The 19,489-nt window shown below is 40.6% G+C and overlaps 1 protein-coding gene across 2 annotated transcripts in view; it reads left to right on the top strand.

Annotated features, from left to right (window-relative positions):
- The window catches only part of vipr1b (vasoactive intestinal peptide receptor 1b), a 53,793-nt gene that overhangs the window by 26,179 nt on the left and 8,125 nt on the right, over positions 1-19,489 (top strand). For both annotated transcript variants that reach the window (XM_077012662.1, XM_077012664.1), the window contains exons 4-6: positions 10,106-10,206; positions 12,196-12,293; positions 16,465-16,600. In XM_077012662.1, coding sequence (XP_076868777.1) covers positions 10,106-10,206; positions 12,196-12,293; positions 16,465-16,600 — 335 coding nt within the window. The remainder of the gene's footprint in view (positions 1-10,105; positions 10,207-12,195; positions 12,294-16,464; positions 16,601-19,489) is intronic.

Below are 19,489 nucleotides of genomic sequence, written 5' to 3'. Positions count from 1 at the left end.
TGTGGCAATTTTTTTTCTGGAAACTTATAAGTAAAGAAAAATATACAAAAATTAACTATTTTCGTGCATTTTCTTGCTTTGATAACATACACATTGTGCTTTACAAGTAAAAGGTCAACTCACAGCACTTTGAGGATGTGTTGCAATGAGGAGAATATCTCTTGTCCATTAAGGGTCAGGCTGGCACAGACAAGTCGACTGAGCACTGACAGTGTAAAGCAGACCTTCTTCATTAGACGGAACTCCATATGTCTGCTGTCATGGATGCGCTGGAAGTGAACATGACACAACTTTCCACTCACCTGTGTAGACACCCAAAGCTTTTGATGTCTTTTTGGTGTATGATAGATGTGATAGTGTACAAAGAACAAGTATGAATGGAAAGGACGGCAAAGGTGTCATCACAGTGTAACAGCCCAAACCAGAACCATGCATTAGAATATCTCTCCATGTCCACATGTATGGGGAATTGAAATCTTAATGACGTTTTAAGGCTCTTTGCAGCTACATCTGGGGGTGGTGTGCTGGGAGCCTCTCGATGTCATGATGTATTACCATATAAAACTTGTTGTGAGGTTTCTATGAAATGCAAACCACACATGCTAGAGATCCTCAACACTTCCTCTCTGGCCAGATATGGAAACCTTATAATTTTTTAGTTCAAAGTTCAGCATCTTAAAACATGTTAGAATATTGCTTTCGTGGTTAAATATAGAGCAGTACATTTAAACAGTTCCATGCTGGCCATTTGGCAGAGTGAATTATTCATATGCCTAGCGTGGTGGCATTTATGCAGGACCCAGGTGAAGCGGCAGGCAGCACACAGACATCTCACTCCGTGTTGTCGAGTGGGGAGGACATTAGAGCCACGGTCGGAGGAGGATCATAATTGCACTGTGACACTCCTGCGCTTCGATTGAAATCTGAAGAGCTGAATTAGCGTCAGTGCTTAATGGCTGGGGTGTGTGTGTGTGTGTGTGTGTGTGGAGGTGACGATGAGTGGGATAGATGTGTGTGTGTGTGTGTGTGTGTGTGTGTGGAGTGTGAGTGGGACGGGTTTCATTTGTCTTTATGTTAATTTGGGTGGAGTGTGGAAGGTTGCTATCAGGTGGCTCTATTCGTTCACAAAGCTGAGAGGAAGTGATTTCTTTTTGGAACGGTGCAACACATTCCCAGTAGAGCTGAAGGTGCACCTTTAACAACACAATTGCAGGTTGATCAGAAATGTAGTCCATGTAGTTCAACATAGCTTTTTGGGGAAAATGATTATTCTGTATCTTGTTCTTATGCTTTTATGTTCACATTTTTACATTTTGTAGTTTGTCGTTTGAATGTAGCTTGCATGCGCATATGAAATACTGAGATCAATCATGGACTTTTGGTGAGAGACTGAGATGTCAGGTACTGAAAATGTCAGCTAAACACCTTAATTTGATTATCTTAGTCAATGAATGAATGTAAGCATCGTATGAACAATTAAACCTAGATTTATAATTCATCTTTTTAGTCACTGTTTCATGAACATATACACCTCAGTCCATCTGACTCAAAAACAGAAGCTTCCCCAAATGATCACAGCGTGGAAAGGGGAGTAACCTCTATATCTTCTCAGCTTGGAGTCAGTGCAGGCGTGTTCTTATACTTATATTCTTGCCTATTATTATATGTATATTCTATTTTTAGCATCTCAGAGAACTTACGCACAGTGACATTCAAAGAATAAAAACACTGAAACGTATGGTATTTCACCATAACAAAATACACTGTGTATCAGTGTATTTCTTTAGTTATCTGACTATTGAAAAACATTATGTAAATTCAGGATATTGACATAAAACCACAATATAATCATGTGTAAACACCTTAATGATGTGTAAAAACTTCAAAACTTGAATCAGATTGCATGCATGTAAACATATTGAGTGAAACAGAAAATAACTTCATATCATATGAACTTCATATCGTATTGACTGCCAGCGCTGTGACAGCAGCAAACGACCTAAAACAGATCAAGTTGCTTTTATGCGCCGCACGTTCGGTCCCTGGAAGTCTCTCTCCATGGTGCCTGGAGAACAGGGAGCCTTGCTGATGGAGTTGTGATGACCTCCATGGGGTTAGACCACTTGCTGCAATTCAGGGCATAGGGTCAGCTTGCTTGTTGTAATTCAGAGCTTGGGGATTTATTCTTTTTTCTGGCTTCTCATCAATAACAAGTGGTACGACACACCCAGGAACGCTGGATTATCAGGCTCTTATCTGAGACTCACAAGAGCGGCTTCGTTTTGCTCAGACTAGATTATGCTCAGCCTTTGATGGAAAAACTGGTGTGTTTCAGTTGCACAAGATTTGTCCAAGTGTAAAGCATGTGCATCTGTGCAGACCAGAGCAGCTGACAGTGATGTTGTTCATTTCACCGCACAGCAGCACTTAGAGGAGTGATCACGCTCAAGATGTGGCAGTTTCCTAAATCAGAAGAAGACTTTGACACTGGAGTGTAGAAGTGGAGAGATGTTGATTTAAAATCCTGTGTATGTGGGAGTGACACATCACATCCTGAGTATATTTGTGCGTGTGTGCTGTGCGTGTGGGTGTAAACCCTTTGGGGAAGCCTGGACTCCTTTGGGTGCTTGCGTGGTCTTGGGTTGTGCATATTGTGTGGTCACCAACACAAGCAGGATTTGTAAGGCTGTGAAAGGCTTTAAGAAGCCTCAGAAGCTTAGGTCCAGGCTGAGAGTCAGAGCTGGTTCTTCTAATGCTTCTTAATGTGATGAAATTGCTCCTGAACACAACAATTACTACGACGTCACTGTCAGACCCAGAGAATGCTGGTGAGTCTTATGAGCCCTCTGTACAATATGGGCTTATATACTTTCGGTTTCAATATCCTAATAGAATAGTCTTTGTCTTTGCTTTGTCAGGTTCAGAAACTCAGGAAGGGTCCTCGGCACCACTTTTCTGTTCAACTTGAACTCCAATTAAAGGTGGTGAGCTGGAGGAAATCATGTGAAATTCTTGAAATGTTGAAATTCTTTGAAATGTCTTCTAATGACTTACCCTGCTCATTTGCCCCTTCCTACTCTGGGGCATATCTGAAGAGCGAGCGTTTGTGGATTATGAGCTCAATCTGCACAAGTAAATAATGCTGTTTTCAGCTTTTAACTGTCATCACAACTGTAATGGCCGTTACAGAAGTCCGGCCAGTCCCACGGGGCAGAGCGAGAGCTGAATGACAGATCGATGATGGATGTTGAGATTTGTTGCAAAGTCTTTTCCTCGCCTGTGACAGTTCTAGGTTGAAAGGATGTTTCTTCTCGGTGGGGACAGGAGAGAAAGGGGACACAGCAATAATAGACAGAAATCAGAGGTGTGAACTCTGACATTAAATCTAACCCTAACTCTAACCCTCCCTCAGGCAGATGTTGGTCTTTGCTAGCTTAAAAGCAAACGCTTGATATAAAAGATAATCTGTCCTATGCATGGGAGCTTGGTTTTTGGACCAGTTGAATATTAGATTTGATTGGTCTCTTGAGTGACTAAAAGAACTATGAACATGCTAGCAATATAGGGAGTTCAACGTCCATGGGTCCTCCACCCTTGTCTTCAACATGTGGGAAGGCAGTCTGTAGGAATAGCTGTTAATAATTATTGATATTGGCATCTGCAAAAAACTGATATTGCAGGAGGTTGCATTATGCAAATCCTTGCATTTGCAATATCTAAATTAGCCCTGTAACAAACCACTTCATTTTTGTTCTGTGTGCTGCGAGCATACTGACTAGTTTCAGATGAGTGAATTACTGAATGTAAAATAATCCAACATATGTAAAATGTAATGATGGTTAAAATACTCAGACCCTTTTTAAAATATGTCACAGTGAGGGTTCACCAGAATTGTTCATATTGTGTATCCCTTGTAGAAAGGGTGTCTTAGCCCTGCCTCCCTTTTGGATTGAAAATAAAATTCACTAGCCATTTATTTGCCAGTGAGTGACATGGCAGAATAGTTTTTTGCATTTAGAAGAGTAATCCACACAGACCAACCTACTTACACAGAACTCTACACTGATTACATTACATTATATTACACTACATTGAAATGGGTCAGTTTAAATGAGGTGTCACTTTATATGTGCATTATTTCTTAAGATGATTTTACTCTAATTAATTAAATAATTAATTAGATGAATAGATGTCAACACTAAATTAGTAGGAATAAAAACTCTTTTACTTGTGGGCTGCACTGTACAGTAGAGACACTGTAGAATCCCTGTTGAGACACCAGTGCCATCTATATGGATTAAATGTTAACAAATTAGGTATACAAGTGGATTTGGTTTCTTTGTAAAGTTTCCTCTTTTACCATAACTGTGACGGTGATAACAGGTGATTCAGTTACACATCTTTTGGTCAGGTCACTATGTCTACATTCACAGTGAATGGGATAGTCATGGTCCTGTGGTGGGGAACTGGTGTTGTGCTCGGAGGGTCGTGGGTTCAATTCCCAGGCCTGAGGTCATGACTGAGGTGCCCTTGAGCAAGGCACCTAACCTCAACCGCTCCCCGGGCACCGGGCTAGGGCTGCCCACCGCTCTGGGCACGTGTGCACCACAGCCCCCTAGTAATCACTAGTGTGTGTGTGTGTGTGTGTTCTAACTGCACAGGTGGGTAAATGTAGAGGAAACATTTCGATTGCGGTGAAAAATTCACAATTGACAAATATGGCACATTACAAGCCTCATCATTTAATTCAGATTTTTTGCTCAAATTTGATTTACATATCTTGATGGTTCATATTTATAATTGCAAGTGGCATGTATGTTTGTAATGGGCAAACACATGTCCTCTGTAACAACACGCATACATACACTGATATGTGGATGAATTACCTGTGTCGCCAACAACAAAGAACATATTTGTAAAATGACTCATGGTTTTAAGATCAGCAAAGGACAAGAAGGTGAGGAAACGCCAGATGACTTGCATTTGCTGTTCTCACTGCTGTTCTCTCTGTTGTTCTCACTGCTGTTCTCACTGCTGTTCTCACTGCTGTTCTCACTGCTGTTCTCTCTGTTGTTCTCTCTGCTGTTCTCTCTGCTGTTCTCTCTGCTGTTCTCACTGCTGTTCTCACTGCTGTTCTCTCTGCTGTTCTCTCTGTTGTTCTCTCTGCTGTTCTCTCTGCTGTTCTCACTGCTGTTCTCACTGCTGTTCTCACTGCTGTTCTCTCTGCTGTTCTCTCTGTTGTTCTCTCTGCTGTTCTCTCTGCTGTTCTCACTGCTGTTCTCACTGCTGTTCTCTCTGCTGTTCTCTCTGCTGTTCTCACTGCTGTTCTCACTGCTGTTCTCACTGCTGTTCTCTCTGTTGTTCTCTCTGTTGTTCTCTCTGTTGTTCTCACTGCTGTTCTCACTGCTGTTCTCACTGCTGTTCTCAATGCTGTTCTCTCTGTTGTTTTTCTATGCTATTGGTGCTGCCTGGTTTCCACAAAACCCAGCTGACTGTTTGAGTGATCTCATTCAAGCTAAGCTGTGTGACCACCAATTGGATATTGTACAGGGTTGCCTGCAGTGTGGGCCTTTGGCCACTAAACAGAGGTCACACACTGCCAATCAGTAATCAACGGGATGTGCAGCATGTCATCTGTATATAAGGATTTCACAAAGGCCAGTCCTTGCACAGTCTTGGTCCTAGCAACACACCTTTACGATGTCCACTGGAACAGGGTGTGCATGGGAAAATATTATGAATGGGAATTCCCCATGAGTTCTCTTCCTTCTGACCTATTTGGTGAAGGAGTGTTTTATTCTTCTGTAGGATTTGCATATGACATGTTGAACGCAAAACATCTTTTATCTGTTTTGGATTGAATGCTGCTGTCACACCACTGGCAATCACATGCGGTCGGCTTCACTTGCTGGCTGTCTCTCTCTCTCTCTCTCTCTCTCTCTCTCTCACACACACACACACACACACACACACACACACACACACACACACATTGTCTCACTCCCTCTTTCACTCTCCCTCTCTCTTTATCTTTCACTCTCCCTCTCTCTCTCCCTTTGTCAGTCTCTCTCTCTCTCCCTCTCTATCTCCCTTGGTCACTCCCAACCTCCCTCTCTCCCTCTCACTCTCTCCCTCTCACTCTCTCGCTCTCTCCCTCTCACTCTCTCCCTCTCACTCTCCCTCTCTCTCCCTCTCCCTCTCACTCTCTCTCACTCTACCAGTGCAGCTCTCCCATTCAGCTGTTCCCTGCTTTGACTCCCATACCTGATGAGATCACAGAATCTGATTCCTCTCTCTCTCTCCCTGAGACTCCGTTCCTGTTCTATGTTCTTGGCTGTGGCCTCGTTTTCTCCCTCTCTTCACCCCTGTAGGGCACAGAGCTCCATCTCACCTGCTTGTTCTTTTACTCCACCCAGTTACAAGCACTTTCACACCATCCTCCTTAAAATTGTAACCATAAGAGTATGTCATATTCCCTGCTAGTGTAGTAGATCCTGACTACTCTGCCATGAATCCTACATCCAGCACATTTAAATTTATATTTTTGGTTACTCTGAGTACCTTACTACCTCTGAGATAGCCTATATCAACAATGTCATATATATATATATATATATATATATATATATATATATATATATATATATATATATATATATATATATATATATATATATGACATCTTCTGAGCTTAAAACTTCCACCCTGTGATTTAGGTCATAACAGTGAGCTTTTACTATGATGACATTTCTGGTTAAATGCACATTTCTTTGATGTTCCCCTCCAAGAAATCCCAGGCTCTAGTTTGTATTGATAGCCCATATAATCAGCATCGCGGTAACAGTCACCTCTAGCAGAGAGTTCAAATTATTTGGAAAGTTTATTAAATTAAATACTTTTGCAAATGTATTTTTAAGTTGCTTGCAACATCTGGTGGCATTGAAATTGGAGCATGTCCCTGTGTTTTTTCCATCTCTGTGTTTTCTCCATCTCTGTGTTCTGTGTGTGTGTGTGTGTGTGTGTGTGTGTGTGTGTGTGTGTGTGTGTGTGTGTGTGTGTGTGTGTGTGTGTGTGAGAGAGAGTGTGTATGTGTGTGTGTGTGTGTGTGTTCTGCACCTAATCATCCTGAATCCAGGCATCAAGAGGTTGCCTTGGACTTGTGCAGAATGTCTTAATTTTTCAATTAGCTGTTGCTGCTTGCATAATGCACAAACATTGATTCCCAATGACTCGCCAACATGCATATTCACACAGTCCTAGTTTACCATAAAAACAGTTTGTGTTTGGGTTTGATAAGGTTGATTACTGTTCAGTAGTCAGTATTAGACTGGTCTTCAGGATTATTGAACTCTTCATGATTAGTGTGGTATTTGGGGTTAGTGTGTTTTTTTCCGAGCTCTTAGGGATAAGTGTGCTCACCGGGTTTAGCTTGCCTTTCTGCTTTGAATCATTTCTGTGCCTTGTGACAGGACGTAATGTCCAGAGCAATGACTAGTGAAGTCAGATATATTGTGAGTGAGTGTGTGTGTGGGTGTGAGGATGTGAAGAGACATAAATATAGGGCTGTGGCGAAGACATTATTGTAGGGATGTTATATAGGGATGTTGCAGATAAAACCAGCTTCAGTGGCAGGCTGGCAGTGGAATATGAAGGTTTGCTTGGTTTCATCATCCTTGGAAATTCTGATTTCATGGCACAGTCCCTGTTGTTCCTTGTAATCAGTGCTAATTTGTTTTTAAAGATAACGGATTAAACTGCACATTTGGTTGTCAGTTATTAAGAAGGCATGAGTTCTTCCCCAAGGGGGCACAGTTCTCATCCATTTGCTGTGCCTTCTGTCATGAAGACTTTTCCCAGTGCATCCTTACTAAGCAACAAGAGGTGAACCCTGCGACTTGATTTGCTATTACATTGACACTATTCACTATGAAATAACCAAAAGTCAGTGACCTGAAATATGTGGTTTGAATCTCTAATCAGATTGTTTATACTATTGTGTAAACAGTGCAATCAGGAAAAGTCCCATGTATTGGATTAATGATACTGTGAGAAGGGTGTTCTTTACTCTAGAGGCGTCTAACAGGAGGACATCACTGCAGATCCTTGTGTTTCCTGTGCTGTGTGCTACCCTGACTGGCCTCTGCATGGCTGAGTGCCTAATCTCACCCTCTATTCCTGCCCAAGCTCCAGAGACCTACTGCTGCGTGGTTAGGATCTGGAAAAAAGCATGGACGACATCATCCAAGAAAGTGCAATCAAGCTTATGTCATTCTAGATTGGTCTAATACTGACACTGTGTGTGTGTGTGTGTGTGTGTGTGTGTGTGTGTGTGTGTGTGTGTGTGTGTGTGTGTGTGTGTGTGTGTGTGTGTGTGTGTGTGTGTGTGTGTGTGTGTGTGTGAGTGTGTGTGCGCATGTGCACATGCATGTATGTGCACTTGTGTGTCCAGCATACATGTAAGTGTACACGTGCGTGTTTGTGTGTGTGTTTGTGTGTGTGTGCACATATGCGTGCATATGCATATGTATGCCTTTGTGTGCTGTGTTTCTTGTTTAAGGCCAATAGCAATGCATGTTTGTATTTTTAAGTGTCTCCAGGTTTGTTCCTGCCATCCTAATTAAGCTGCATTTGCCCTGATTGATTGCTTATTTTTTTTTAGAGGTGTTTCCATTTAGTAAATGAGCACATCAATAAACCGACTACAGGGGAAACACTGCTGCTGTGTTCCATTTCAATAAAGTTTCAGCCAGTGCTGCAAAATCTGAAAATAACCTTTGAAGCCTTTTCTATAATAAATGTATGCACCTCAACATCATTGTAGGTCCTTTCTTGAATATCTTAAGTCTACAAAACAATACCTTTTAGATGCTTGAGTAGTTATTAATACACCTTAAATAAATACTTTTTGATTCGAGCTTTTACACAGTGAGAACAAATCAATTTAAGCTTTCATGGAATACTGATAATACAATATTGATTATGCCATATTGATTGTATCATACTGATTTGTCAGTTTTGTAAGAAAACAAACTGGCCGCATGCTATGAAAGGAAGTGAAGACCTGAATTCATCCAGATTACTCTTTAGTCTTTACTTCTAACCATGAAGGACTTTGAATGACTTTGAAATGTGAAGGTCACTCATTCTGTCACATCACCCTACAAACCAGATGGGATGAGGAAGATCAGCACCTGCATTCTCAAACATCTGTATACAGATGCTTCCACCACACTCACCTATTGGCCTGTAAGTTTTAAGTGCATTACTTTGCTTGGCAAAACTACCTTGGTGACGTCTGCGGGGGTCTCCTATCCAAACTGTCTTTTAAAGCAAACCCGTACACATCTCAAACATTGCTTTCTTTTTGGAATCTATTTTGAACTGGACCTGTATGGTTCGATCAACAAACGTCACTGTCCAGGTGGGTTTGACTGCCCAAGTGGGTTTGACTGCGCAGTGAGGAGAGTTTGATGCACAGCGTGAAGCTCAGAAAATGGGCAAAGCAGAACACCTGACCAGTTTGGAGGAAGGACAAAAAAGCCGTTTTAGTGCAGCAACATCTGTGAAGTAATCCCTCCTCCCCTTTATTAGGGTCTGTGGTGTAGACGACATACTCAAAGCCTCCAAGGCCAGGAGAAGCATAAAGAACGAAAGGACACAGAAATACTTTAGCTGTTCTCATGATTTTACACAGCAGTTCATCTCAGATTTGAGGCTCAGATCTTTTGACTTTCTGTTGTCTAACTGGCAGTTTGGTAGAAGAACTGCTAAAGTGGATATTTTATACTATCTTTAGCATCTTATGACACTGTTCTGGATGACATCTTCGCTCGTTCTGACCTTCAAGGAATGGTTGGCTCACGGGTGCTGTTCATCCACTAGCACTGAGTGGAGACAGCAGAGACTTGGCCCATACATCACTGACATGCTTGTTGTGAGAGAACCATTCTTCTTTCATTATTCTGAGTCATGCTCTCTGGGATAAATGCATTGCAAAGGACTAGCATGCATTGCAGTAACTTCAGGATGGAGTTGTGTGTATGTGTCTTATGTGCGTGTGTGTTTTAGGGATGCTAACATTGTCCAATCTGTCTCTGTCTTCCAGGTAACCTATCCAAGACTTGTACAGCAGATGGTTGGACAGAGGTGAACCCCATAACGATCGCTGTGAATTGTGGGTATGACTTCAACAGCACTGTCGATGATGTAAGTCTAGATATATCGTCCTGACTTAGGTCTTTCAAGGTGCTTTTGAGGGCCTTGCAAGAATGACTCATGCATGTATACACTGCGAACTCCTAGGTCAGGTCTTTTTTTTTTTTTTTTTTTTTAATAAACTATTGAGCTCCTTGAAAATAAAATTCAGCATTGTCCCCTGAGGGTTGATATATTGAGCTGGGATCCCACACAGCTGGAAAATAGTCTTTATATCTCCGCAGCACCTGCCTGCTGCTCAGTTTTGGATCGCTCCTCTGTTCTCACCCAGGATCTCATCCACGTTCCTGCCCTCTTGCCCTCCTGGCACAGATGAACGTGACGCATATAATAACTGTTATTTTCAGCACTTGACATCAGAACATTTGTAGAACAGTACTTGAGTTCTGGGACTTCAGTGATCTCCGAAATGGGATAGTTCCTAACGACCATTTTATGCCAAAGTGTTCATGTTTACTGTACCTCAGGAGGACATGTAGAATTTTAAAAGATATATTTAATATCTGTTACTGTATGGTGCTATAGAAAACTCAGCCCGTGTAGTCATCACAGCATCAATGAAAATATGAATGTCCTTCACAGTTGTTCTGAGGTTTTGGAGACACCATAGAGGACAACAGTTAACACCCCTGCCCTTCAAAAAGGGCTAAGGCAATTTATCAGGGCTGAGGCAATTAACATAAGGAGACTTTTCTATAGCATAATATAGTAACAGATAGTAATCCTATTTTTTTTTTTTCATTCCTGAGACACAGTATTAAGACATTAACACTTTTGGCATAACTGGGGAGGAGCTTTGAAAAGCACTGAGATGAATCTGCAGACGGCTGAGTGAGACGTAGCTATGACTCATCAAGTGTTTCTGTGCATAGAAAGCATCTGTCTTTATTGTTTAAATAGAAAACGGGCCTTGAGGGAGATGTTTTCTGTAATGTTTCTCTAATGGGAGGAGGACTACACACAGCACGAAGATCATGGTGCTTACACAAGACAGAAACAGGAAATGGAGGCGTTTTGTGGTTGAATGTGTCCTCACGTTGTGTCCCCTTTGATAGCTGCTGTGTCATGTCAAAATGTGTAGGACATGCGTTTCCTTGCCTTCAGTGGAATGACATCTTTTTTCAGGCAGTTATCACGTGGTTCTACTGGTCTGTCATATTTGCACATGTGGTCAGTTTTAGTGGTTGTTCATGTTTTCAGGTGTGGTCAGTGTCAGATGAACAGGACATGACCTTCACATGGTTTTTTGTTTCGTTAAATAGACTCAAGGACAGATTTTATTTTTTTACCTGAAGTAACATAGTCATACAGAACAGGGCTATGCATATTACAAACCTGACCCTAATACACTTTGATAGTGATTGAGATTTTGTATTTATTTTAAAAACTATTAAAATGTTTATCTATAAATGTCACTTTGGTGTCATATGATATTAGATACAGTTACAGTCTTAGGCACAACTCAGTAAAACAATTCTAGTTTATCCATGCAGATTCAATTAAATTGTACTTTTATGAGGCAGAGATATGGTGTGGTCTGCTTTTTTTTTATTCAAATGACATTTTTAATATAATATATATTATACAAATATTTTCTACATGTTTTGATTATAAAACCAATAACACCAGTTTAAATGAGCTTTAATGTAGTCTATCTGTTGTAGCTTTGGAGTGATTTGATCCAATAGTAATTTCATTTTAGGTTTCCAAGGTGTGAACAGAATCCTGTTTGAATGTGTTAAGGTCTCAACTGTACACTGTCTGTTTTTCTTAAGTTCTGGATTGTCACATAGGAGAGGATAACATATAACTACATACTACTATATACATACTAATGTGTGCAGAAAGTATTCATGTTCCCTGATCATTGTAAAGTGTTAAAAACTCATTCATTTAATTACATTATTCATATTAAATGAAATAATTAAATAAATGTAAGTTGAATTAATGTGGTGTGTTTGTGTTTGTGTTCTGTTTTAGGATCACTTCTTCCGGGCAGTTAAGATTGGATACACTATTGGACACAGTGTCTCCCTCATCTCTCTCATTACTGCCATAGCAATACTTTGCATTTTCAGGTAAGGTTAAACTTTAAACTGCGTGTCTGCATGACTTTATATGGCTGTTCTGTTTGCTTTGGGATTTCATATCCAATTAATAATAGACAGCCAATCTGTTAAGGAACTACTGAGTCAGAAAGAGAGTGACTGAAGTTTGTCAGTGATTCTCATAAGTCGATTTGGATTTAAACAAAACATGGTCAAAACATTTCTGTTCCTAAAAGCTACTGGAAGAAGCGGAGTTGAAGACAGAAGCTGAACTTGTAGCTTCCAGGACAATACAAATTGGTACTGCAATAAGTGTTAGACCTTTCAACTGTCTGTGCTTTAAGTGGTTTTAAAATTCAGTTCTATTACATTTACTACAGACACTTGCAATATGTTGTTTAACCTCCCTGCATATCTGTTTCAATAAACAAATAACATGTTTTTGTTTATTCGATCATCCACAAGCAAATGAAATCTTTCTGAATGGCTGTTTTCAGTGTTAGGGTTGATTACCCCTTAAAGAGCGGGCAGGCAGTGTAATCTGGATGCCAGACTCCCCGAGGGGCTTTGCTGATTCTCTAATTTAAGGTAATTCCAGCTAATACAGGACGCCATGCTCTGCTCCAGTGAGACACAACTGCACTTTCATGTTACCCGAGTCCTACAACAGACAGAAGTGCATGATAGCACCTTCGTTCACAAATAACAATTTCCAAAGGCAGATTAAAGGACCCAGATTAATCCTGGTCAAAAATGACAGTACGAACTGTAATTGCCCTTTGGAGGTCATTTTCGACAGGAGAGTTGAGTTGAGATGCCTTCTGAATGGCTCCCTAAAGCCTGTGAGAGTGCTTGTGTGTGCTGAGCTTGTTCTGTGGGGCAGGCCCCACACCACTCAAGACCTGAAGAGATTTCTGCACTATAGTTTCACATTTATTTGTGGTACAGTTGTTGAATACAGTTGAATTTTATTTTGATTTAAAAAATCATTTGTTTCATGTTGGGAAATGTTGGCTGTACTGGACTCTTGGCGTTATATGTCAAAATAAAAGCAATATTATTTTCTGATTCATTCCAAGTTCATTCATCTTTTTTATTTTTTATATACTGGCCAGTGCCGTGGTGTTATAGTGTATCCTAGTGCCTAGGCTGGTCTGGTGGTGTTACAGGGGGTAGTTGTGGTTGGACTGGTGTAGTAGTGTGTTTGGACTGGAGTAGTGGTGTAGAAGTGGTTGGACTGGATTTATGCTATGCTGAGACAGTCACGCTCTCTGTCTCGTGAACGCAAGCTCAAGGAAAGTTCATTGGCTATTGCTGGTGTAGTGATGCGTCCGTGTAAACCTGCATGCTGTCTGGCAGGTCACTGTGTAAGACACACAGACTCATAGTGGCAGGAAGCTGAGCTGACAAAGTCAAAGTCAAATTTATTTATATAGCGCTTTTCACAACACATGTTGTCACAAAGCAGCTTTACAATGGTATGGGTCCAGATCCCTAATGAGCAAGCCAAAGGCGACAGTGGCAAGGAAAAACTCCTCACGTCTGCTTTCATACTAGTGCAAAAAGGAATACATTTGATTCTTTTCTTTCTTTCTTTCTTTCTTTCTTTCTTTCTTTCTTTTTCTTTCTCTCAGAAAACTACATTGATGTGTGAGGGCTGTAAGAAGCAGTAATTGTGTTTGACATGTGCACTGCCTATGGTTAAGATAAAGAGGCTTTGAGTGGTCTGCTTCTCCATGCTGGTGCATTACTGCTGTCTGCTCTTTGATTTGCTTTGAGAAACTTAGAGGATGGAGAAAAAGTCCAGAACAGTCTTAAAAAGGATCTCAGCCTGATCCATGCTGCACCTTTATGTGCTATAAAATGAATAGCCAAACTCTAGCCCCAAATGTTAGGGTTGATTTTTAGAGTTTAGAGTGCTCCCTTCAAATTCTCACCACTTAGTAGACTGAGGTGTAACAGGACCAGAGACCTGAAACCTGCTATACTGGCCGGCCATGGGGATATTGCAATATGCATTTTTTATTGTGTTGTACGTTGTACATCATACTATTTTAATATTTAATATTCCCTGTATGTTTTCTCCCAATTATCTTACAAATGTGTAAGATTGTGCAGTGTTATCATGTCTTTTTTCAGAGGGTACACGATTCACTGCAATCCAAAAACTGGAAGCAAAATACCTGAGGAACGGCCTACAAATGACAAAACTAAACATTTCGCAGGGTGTTTTTATCACACATGCTTACTGTTAAATAGTGTTTTAGGATGTGTCTGTTTTCCATTGGCTTTAAGTCCAGCTCTGGGCAGAGACCTACATTTTAAGTGGAAGGCTGTCATATATAATGTCCTGTGCAATGTTACATTCTTCATTCAAGCAAGAAAAAAATAATCCCAAATTCAAGCGAACTGTCAGATGGTGTTAGGTGAGCGGACTGGACAAAGCAAGGCCATAACTGTAGTGCTGGGTCTTCTAGGATGGCAAAGCACACACAGTATTTGGATCGGGATGGCACAAGATACGTTTTTTTTTTTTTGGTCTAAAATGGATTAATAAAAAGATGAATTTTTGAATGTTGAAGTTATTAGGGAAGTTATGAGCTTTTTAATACCCATTATTAGTCTAATTAACCTAATTAGTCATCATAGGGACATGCACAATGCCTTATGAAGTGAAGGTGTATGGAGAAATATAATAATGGACATATTATTGTAATTATAGACAGGATAAGATTTAAAATATGAAATGCCAGTCCATCAGACTGTCACATAGGGACCAGTTCCATAGCACTATAAACAGAATAGGGCAAATCAATACATAATCCTTCATGGAAGTGTTCTTTACTGAAGTGAACGGTGGCAATCACATAAGTTGATTCACAAGTACAACATACAACTTAAGGTTTAGTGCATTTTGTAATGCACAGGTGCCCCCGCTGTGGCCATTACCGTGTCTGACATGGCTCACAAGGTATTTTAGAAATCAGGAAAAGGAAAGTTGGCCCACTGTAAAGCAGGTTATAGACATCAAAATTCCTAGATGAACTTGTCTTCTTTGCATTATCTGATATCTGAAAAGGCAGCATCTTTTTTATTACTTTGACCTGTTCTCATTTCTGAAAATAAGTTTTAATAATAATCCTTTTGGGCCAAGTTTCAAACTGTGCTCATCAGAGAAGAACTCCTCACTGCTTGAGGGTTCGATCATTATGGTCTTTTCAAAATGTCAGTCTGGCTTATTAATAACAGGCTCCAGTTTCCCAGCCCTGCATGACCTCAGCTCTTCCTCTAGGACACTCTGTCCCAGTGTCCTTGCTCGTCACCTCACACGTGGGGTGTTGTTCGTGTCGTAGGTCCTGAGGTTATTGAGTGACATTCAAATGGTTTGCCAGTCATTCTGATCGGTGGAGTCATTTTCACCTCTGCCTCACTGTAGCCGTTGTCCCCAGTGTCTGATGTTGGATGCTTAACCTTGTTTTTATGAACTACCACCTTTGACACTGTAAGAGGAGAATCAGCCTGGTGCTCACTGTATGGACTGAACTCTTTCCTGCATTCAGAACTTTTTTGGCATGGTCAACTGTGCTGGTGTGGGAATTCAGTAGTCACTGGAATGGACTGGCTCCCATACATGTACACGCACACTCAAAACATAAAACTTTGAGATACTTTCCCTATGGGATTAATAAAGTTCAATCAATCAATCAAACAGAGAGAGAGAGTTCTAATGTTATAATGTATTCAAATGTATTATATGCCTGTATTCTTCAGTGTTTGCAAGAATGTGGAATATGGTAAGATAATCGCACTGAAAACTCATTACTGGTGGTTTACATCAGAAGATGATTGAAGAAGATGTGATAACCTATATCTAGATGAACCAAATGCTTACTAATTTTGATATTCAAGACTTTTATATTTTAAATCAGCATGTAGGAAGTCTCATTGAAATGGGCTTACCAGCTATATCGACATGATGGTGCTGTGTGTTAACCATCACAATGCTCTCATGAGAAATGAAAAAGCTTAATTAGGTATTAATCAGTCATCATTAATAGTATGCCAGAGTGATTAGAAGCCTTGAGTTTTATTAATCATTGATTATATTGTGTGTGTGTGTGTGTGTATATGTGTGTGTGTGTGTGTGTGTGTATGCGCGCGCACGCGCATGTACATTTCTGGCTGTGTGTGTTATTTACAGAAAACTACACTGCACGAGAAATTACATCCACATTCACCTGTTTGTGGCCTTCATCCTGAAAGCCATTGCAGTGTTCGTAAAAGACTTCGTCCTGTATGATGTCATACAGGAGTCTGACAACTGCTCCACAGGCTCAGTAAGTAAACAGGTCCACATGAACACAGTGAGCCCAGGAACACAGTTTTATAAAATCCAATAAGCCACCAAATGGTGCTACAGATTAAGTCATATAAAAATAAACTGCAATTTTGTTTGCCATTTGTTTTGACATATATAATGTGGCTTCTGTATTTTGTGCCCTCGTGATCATATGAGTTTTATCTACCCATATATGCACAACCAAGGGAGGTGGAACTCTCCTCAGGGTCTCTCACGCTCATTAGGGTAATCAGCTGATGGCCGTTGGGGGACAGTTTAAAAGCACTGTTGATTCTTGAGTTCAAGCTGATAGATGTTTCAGACAGACGGTCTGTCTCTCTTGCACCAAAGCTGCATTTAAGAGTGAATGGAAATTAAGATCTGTGATGTGTGATACAAAGACTGAAAAGAAAGAAGAAAGAAGAGAAAAATGTGGACACGAGAGTATGATCAGATGGTGCGATGGAGCCTAAACATTACATTAGTGTTGAGCCAGATAAAAGCAGTTAAACGTGTACTGAGTCACTGCCTGATATGATATTGCTCTTGTATTTGCTCCCACTTTGTGTAAAGCAACTTGGATAGCTTCTAAATGCACTTTAGTGGATTTCAATTCAGGAGCAAATGCTGAAATTCGTTGGACTCATTTTATTTGATAGGATCTCCTCAGGCAGATTTGTGGGATTCTAATGAAGATACATTAGATACATTGGTTCTCTACCAACTTGATATTATTGTTTCATGTAAAAATGTCCAAACAGCTTTGCAAATATCAGGTGATGAATGACCTTCTCTGCAACACTACTCTGCAAGCCCTGTGTTCCATTGTTTATTTCCATTAATTCTCCATAATATGTGGTTTCTCCCACATTTGTTGTTCCAACCTCTCAATCATTTCCCATGGATTGTTTGTCCTCTTAAAACCCATTAAAGGCCAGTTGCCTAACAGCGGTTGAATGTGGAGGCATGTTTGTGTGGGATTGTCATAGCACAAGGCTGAAATACTTACAGATGTGCTGCAATGTTTATAATAGAATTTGCATTTGTGAACATAATTTTTCAGAGTTGTGTTGGCAAGTTGAAAGTGACATGAGAAATCCAATAGAGGACCAGCTGTATGTGAGAACCTCTCGCTCAACAGACAGGAACCAAACATCTGAAATTAAATACTTGCTGCTGTGTGGGATTGATCTGCTCTGTTTTGTGTGTTATGGTGTGCTAACACTCAAATGTAGAGATAATGGGGTAAACTGGCCAAATCACTGTTTATAGTGTCAGCAATGCAGTTTCAATCAGGGAACCCAAAGTATAATAAATAAAATTTAGAATCACAGGATTACCAGTACAGTGTTATGTGTTGCTCCATGAACCATGCTTGGAACCATTATCATTCCCTTTAAACTAGGGTCAACTAGAAGCTCCCGAGGATTAGAAGTCATTCTAAAAATGCATTATAAAACAATGCATTATGCAGTGGTTTTGATATATGAGTTCTTATTAAGCATGCGATGAAAGGCCATTGAGAAGGAAAGGCTGATTCACAGAGAGGATGTGCATTTCCGCCATGTTCGTGCCCTCGCCTGAAGCCACAGCTTTTAATCCATTTTGGCAAGCAGACCCGCAGCAGCGGGGCCTGTTCTGACTTCGCTCTCACCATTTCAGATGATTTGTGCACATTAGAACAAGAGACCAGGGCCCTTTGGGCCGCTGACACACCTCTTGGTTCTCCCAATGCATAGCACGTCTCATTCCTCCATGAAAGTTTTCTTTTTTTGCACTGTGTTCAAGATGCTCTTTGCAGGAATAGAGCCAAGAAGGTCAGAGCTGCAACTATTTGAGTGATATTTGCGTTCTGCAGCTGTGTTGAGTGATCCATCCATTGTGCATCCCTGCTCCAACATCTTGGAGAGGGAATGAGAGACAGGCATTCGATTGAGTTCAGAGTGCAAAACGAATCACGGAATTTAATCAGTCGGTTGCGTTCATTCGTTAGGAGAGGGTTTGTAGCTCAATTTTTTTGTTGTTTTGCATCTCAGCCATTTATGCTCTAATGAACATATGGTATCGCAGCCTCAGTCGGCAGTAAATCAGTTCTCAGGCTGAGAAAGGAGATATGTTGGAGATACGGATGAGATACGCATGAGATGTGGAGGAGATATGCAGGAAGAATGGCATAATAGTAAAGCCATGTCCTTGGCAGATTCATTCATCCCTTCCTGACCACTCTGCTGTCTCATTTCTGTTTCCATGGCAGTGCTAAAGGTGTTTGATTATCATTTTGCTCTTTGTTTTCCACGGTGTCTCTTCTCTGGCCCTTACACCAGTTAGTCAGCACACCTGGCCTTGGCTACCTTGACTGCTTTAGTGGAAGCAAAGCTCCAAGCGCAGTGTGGAGCATATGTGCAGACACTGCTGTTTAAGGCTCTCCCTCCGCAGTTGTGCTGGCCCAGTAAGCAGGCTGTTAGTATGCACCTGGGCTGTGGGTTTACAACACCCCCTCTATAAGCCTCACAGATGTCGTGCTGATGTACCCTGGAGGCTGTACTGACTTTAGGAAACTTGTACTGTGGAAATGTAACTTGAAAAGTTATTCAGATGCTATCAAGCATGGTTGTCCCAGTGTTAATGAGCAACAAAACATGGTGACCACAGCCCTGCTCTTTATAAACATGCTTTATGTTTTTACAGTTGATGGCAAGAGAGTAATTACAGGAGAAAAAAATATTTAGGACTTTGAAGTTTAATTCAGAGTTATTTTTATGGATTAAAATGTCTGGTAAATATCTCTACTGTTCAAAGTAAGATTGTTCAATGTAAGATAAATAATTATTTATTAAAGTAAATTTTATTAATTATTAATATCAATATTTATATTATATAATATTAA

This window comes from Brachyhypopomus gauderio, chromosome 7, assembly GCF_052324685.1.
Source record: "Brachyhypopomus gauderio isolate BG-103 chromosome 7, BGAUD_0.2, whole genome shotgun sequence".
Classification (NCBI taxonomy): domain Eukaryota; kingdom Metazoa; phylum Chordata; class Actinopteri; order Gymnotiformes; family Hypopomidae; genus Brachyhypopomus; species Brachyhypopomus gauderio.
The sequence above is the reverse complement of the archived record's forward strand: the minus strand, read 5'-3'. Positions and strand labels throughout refer to the sequence as shown.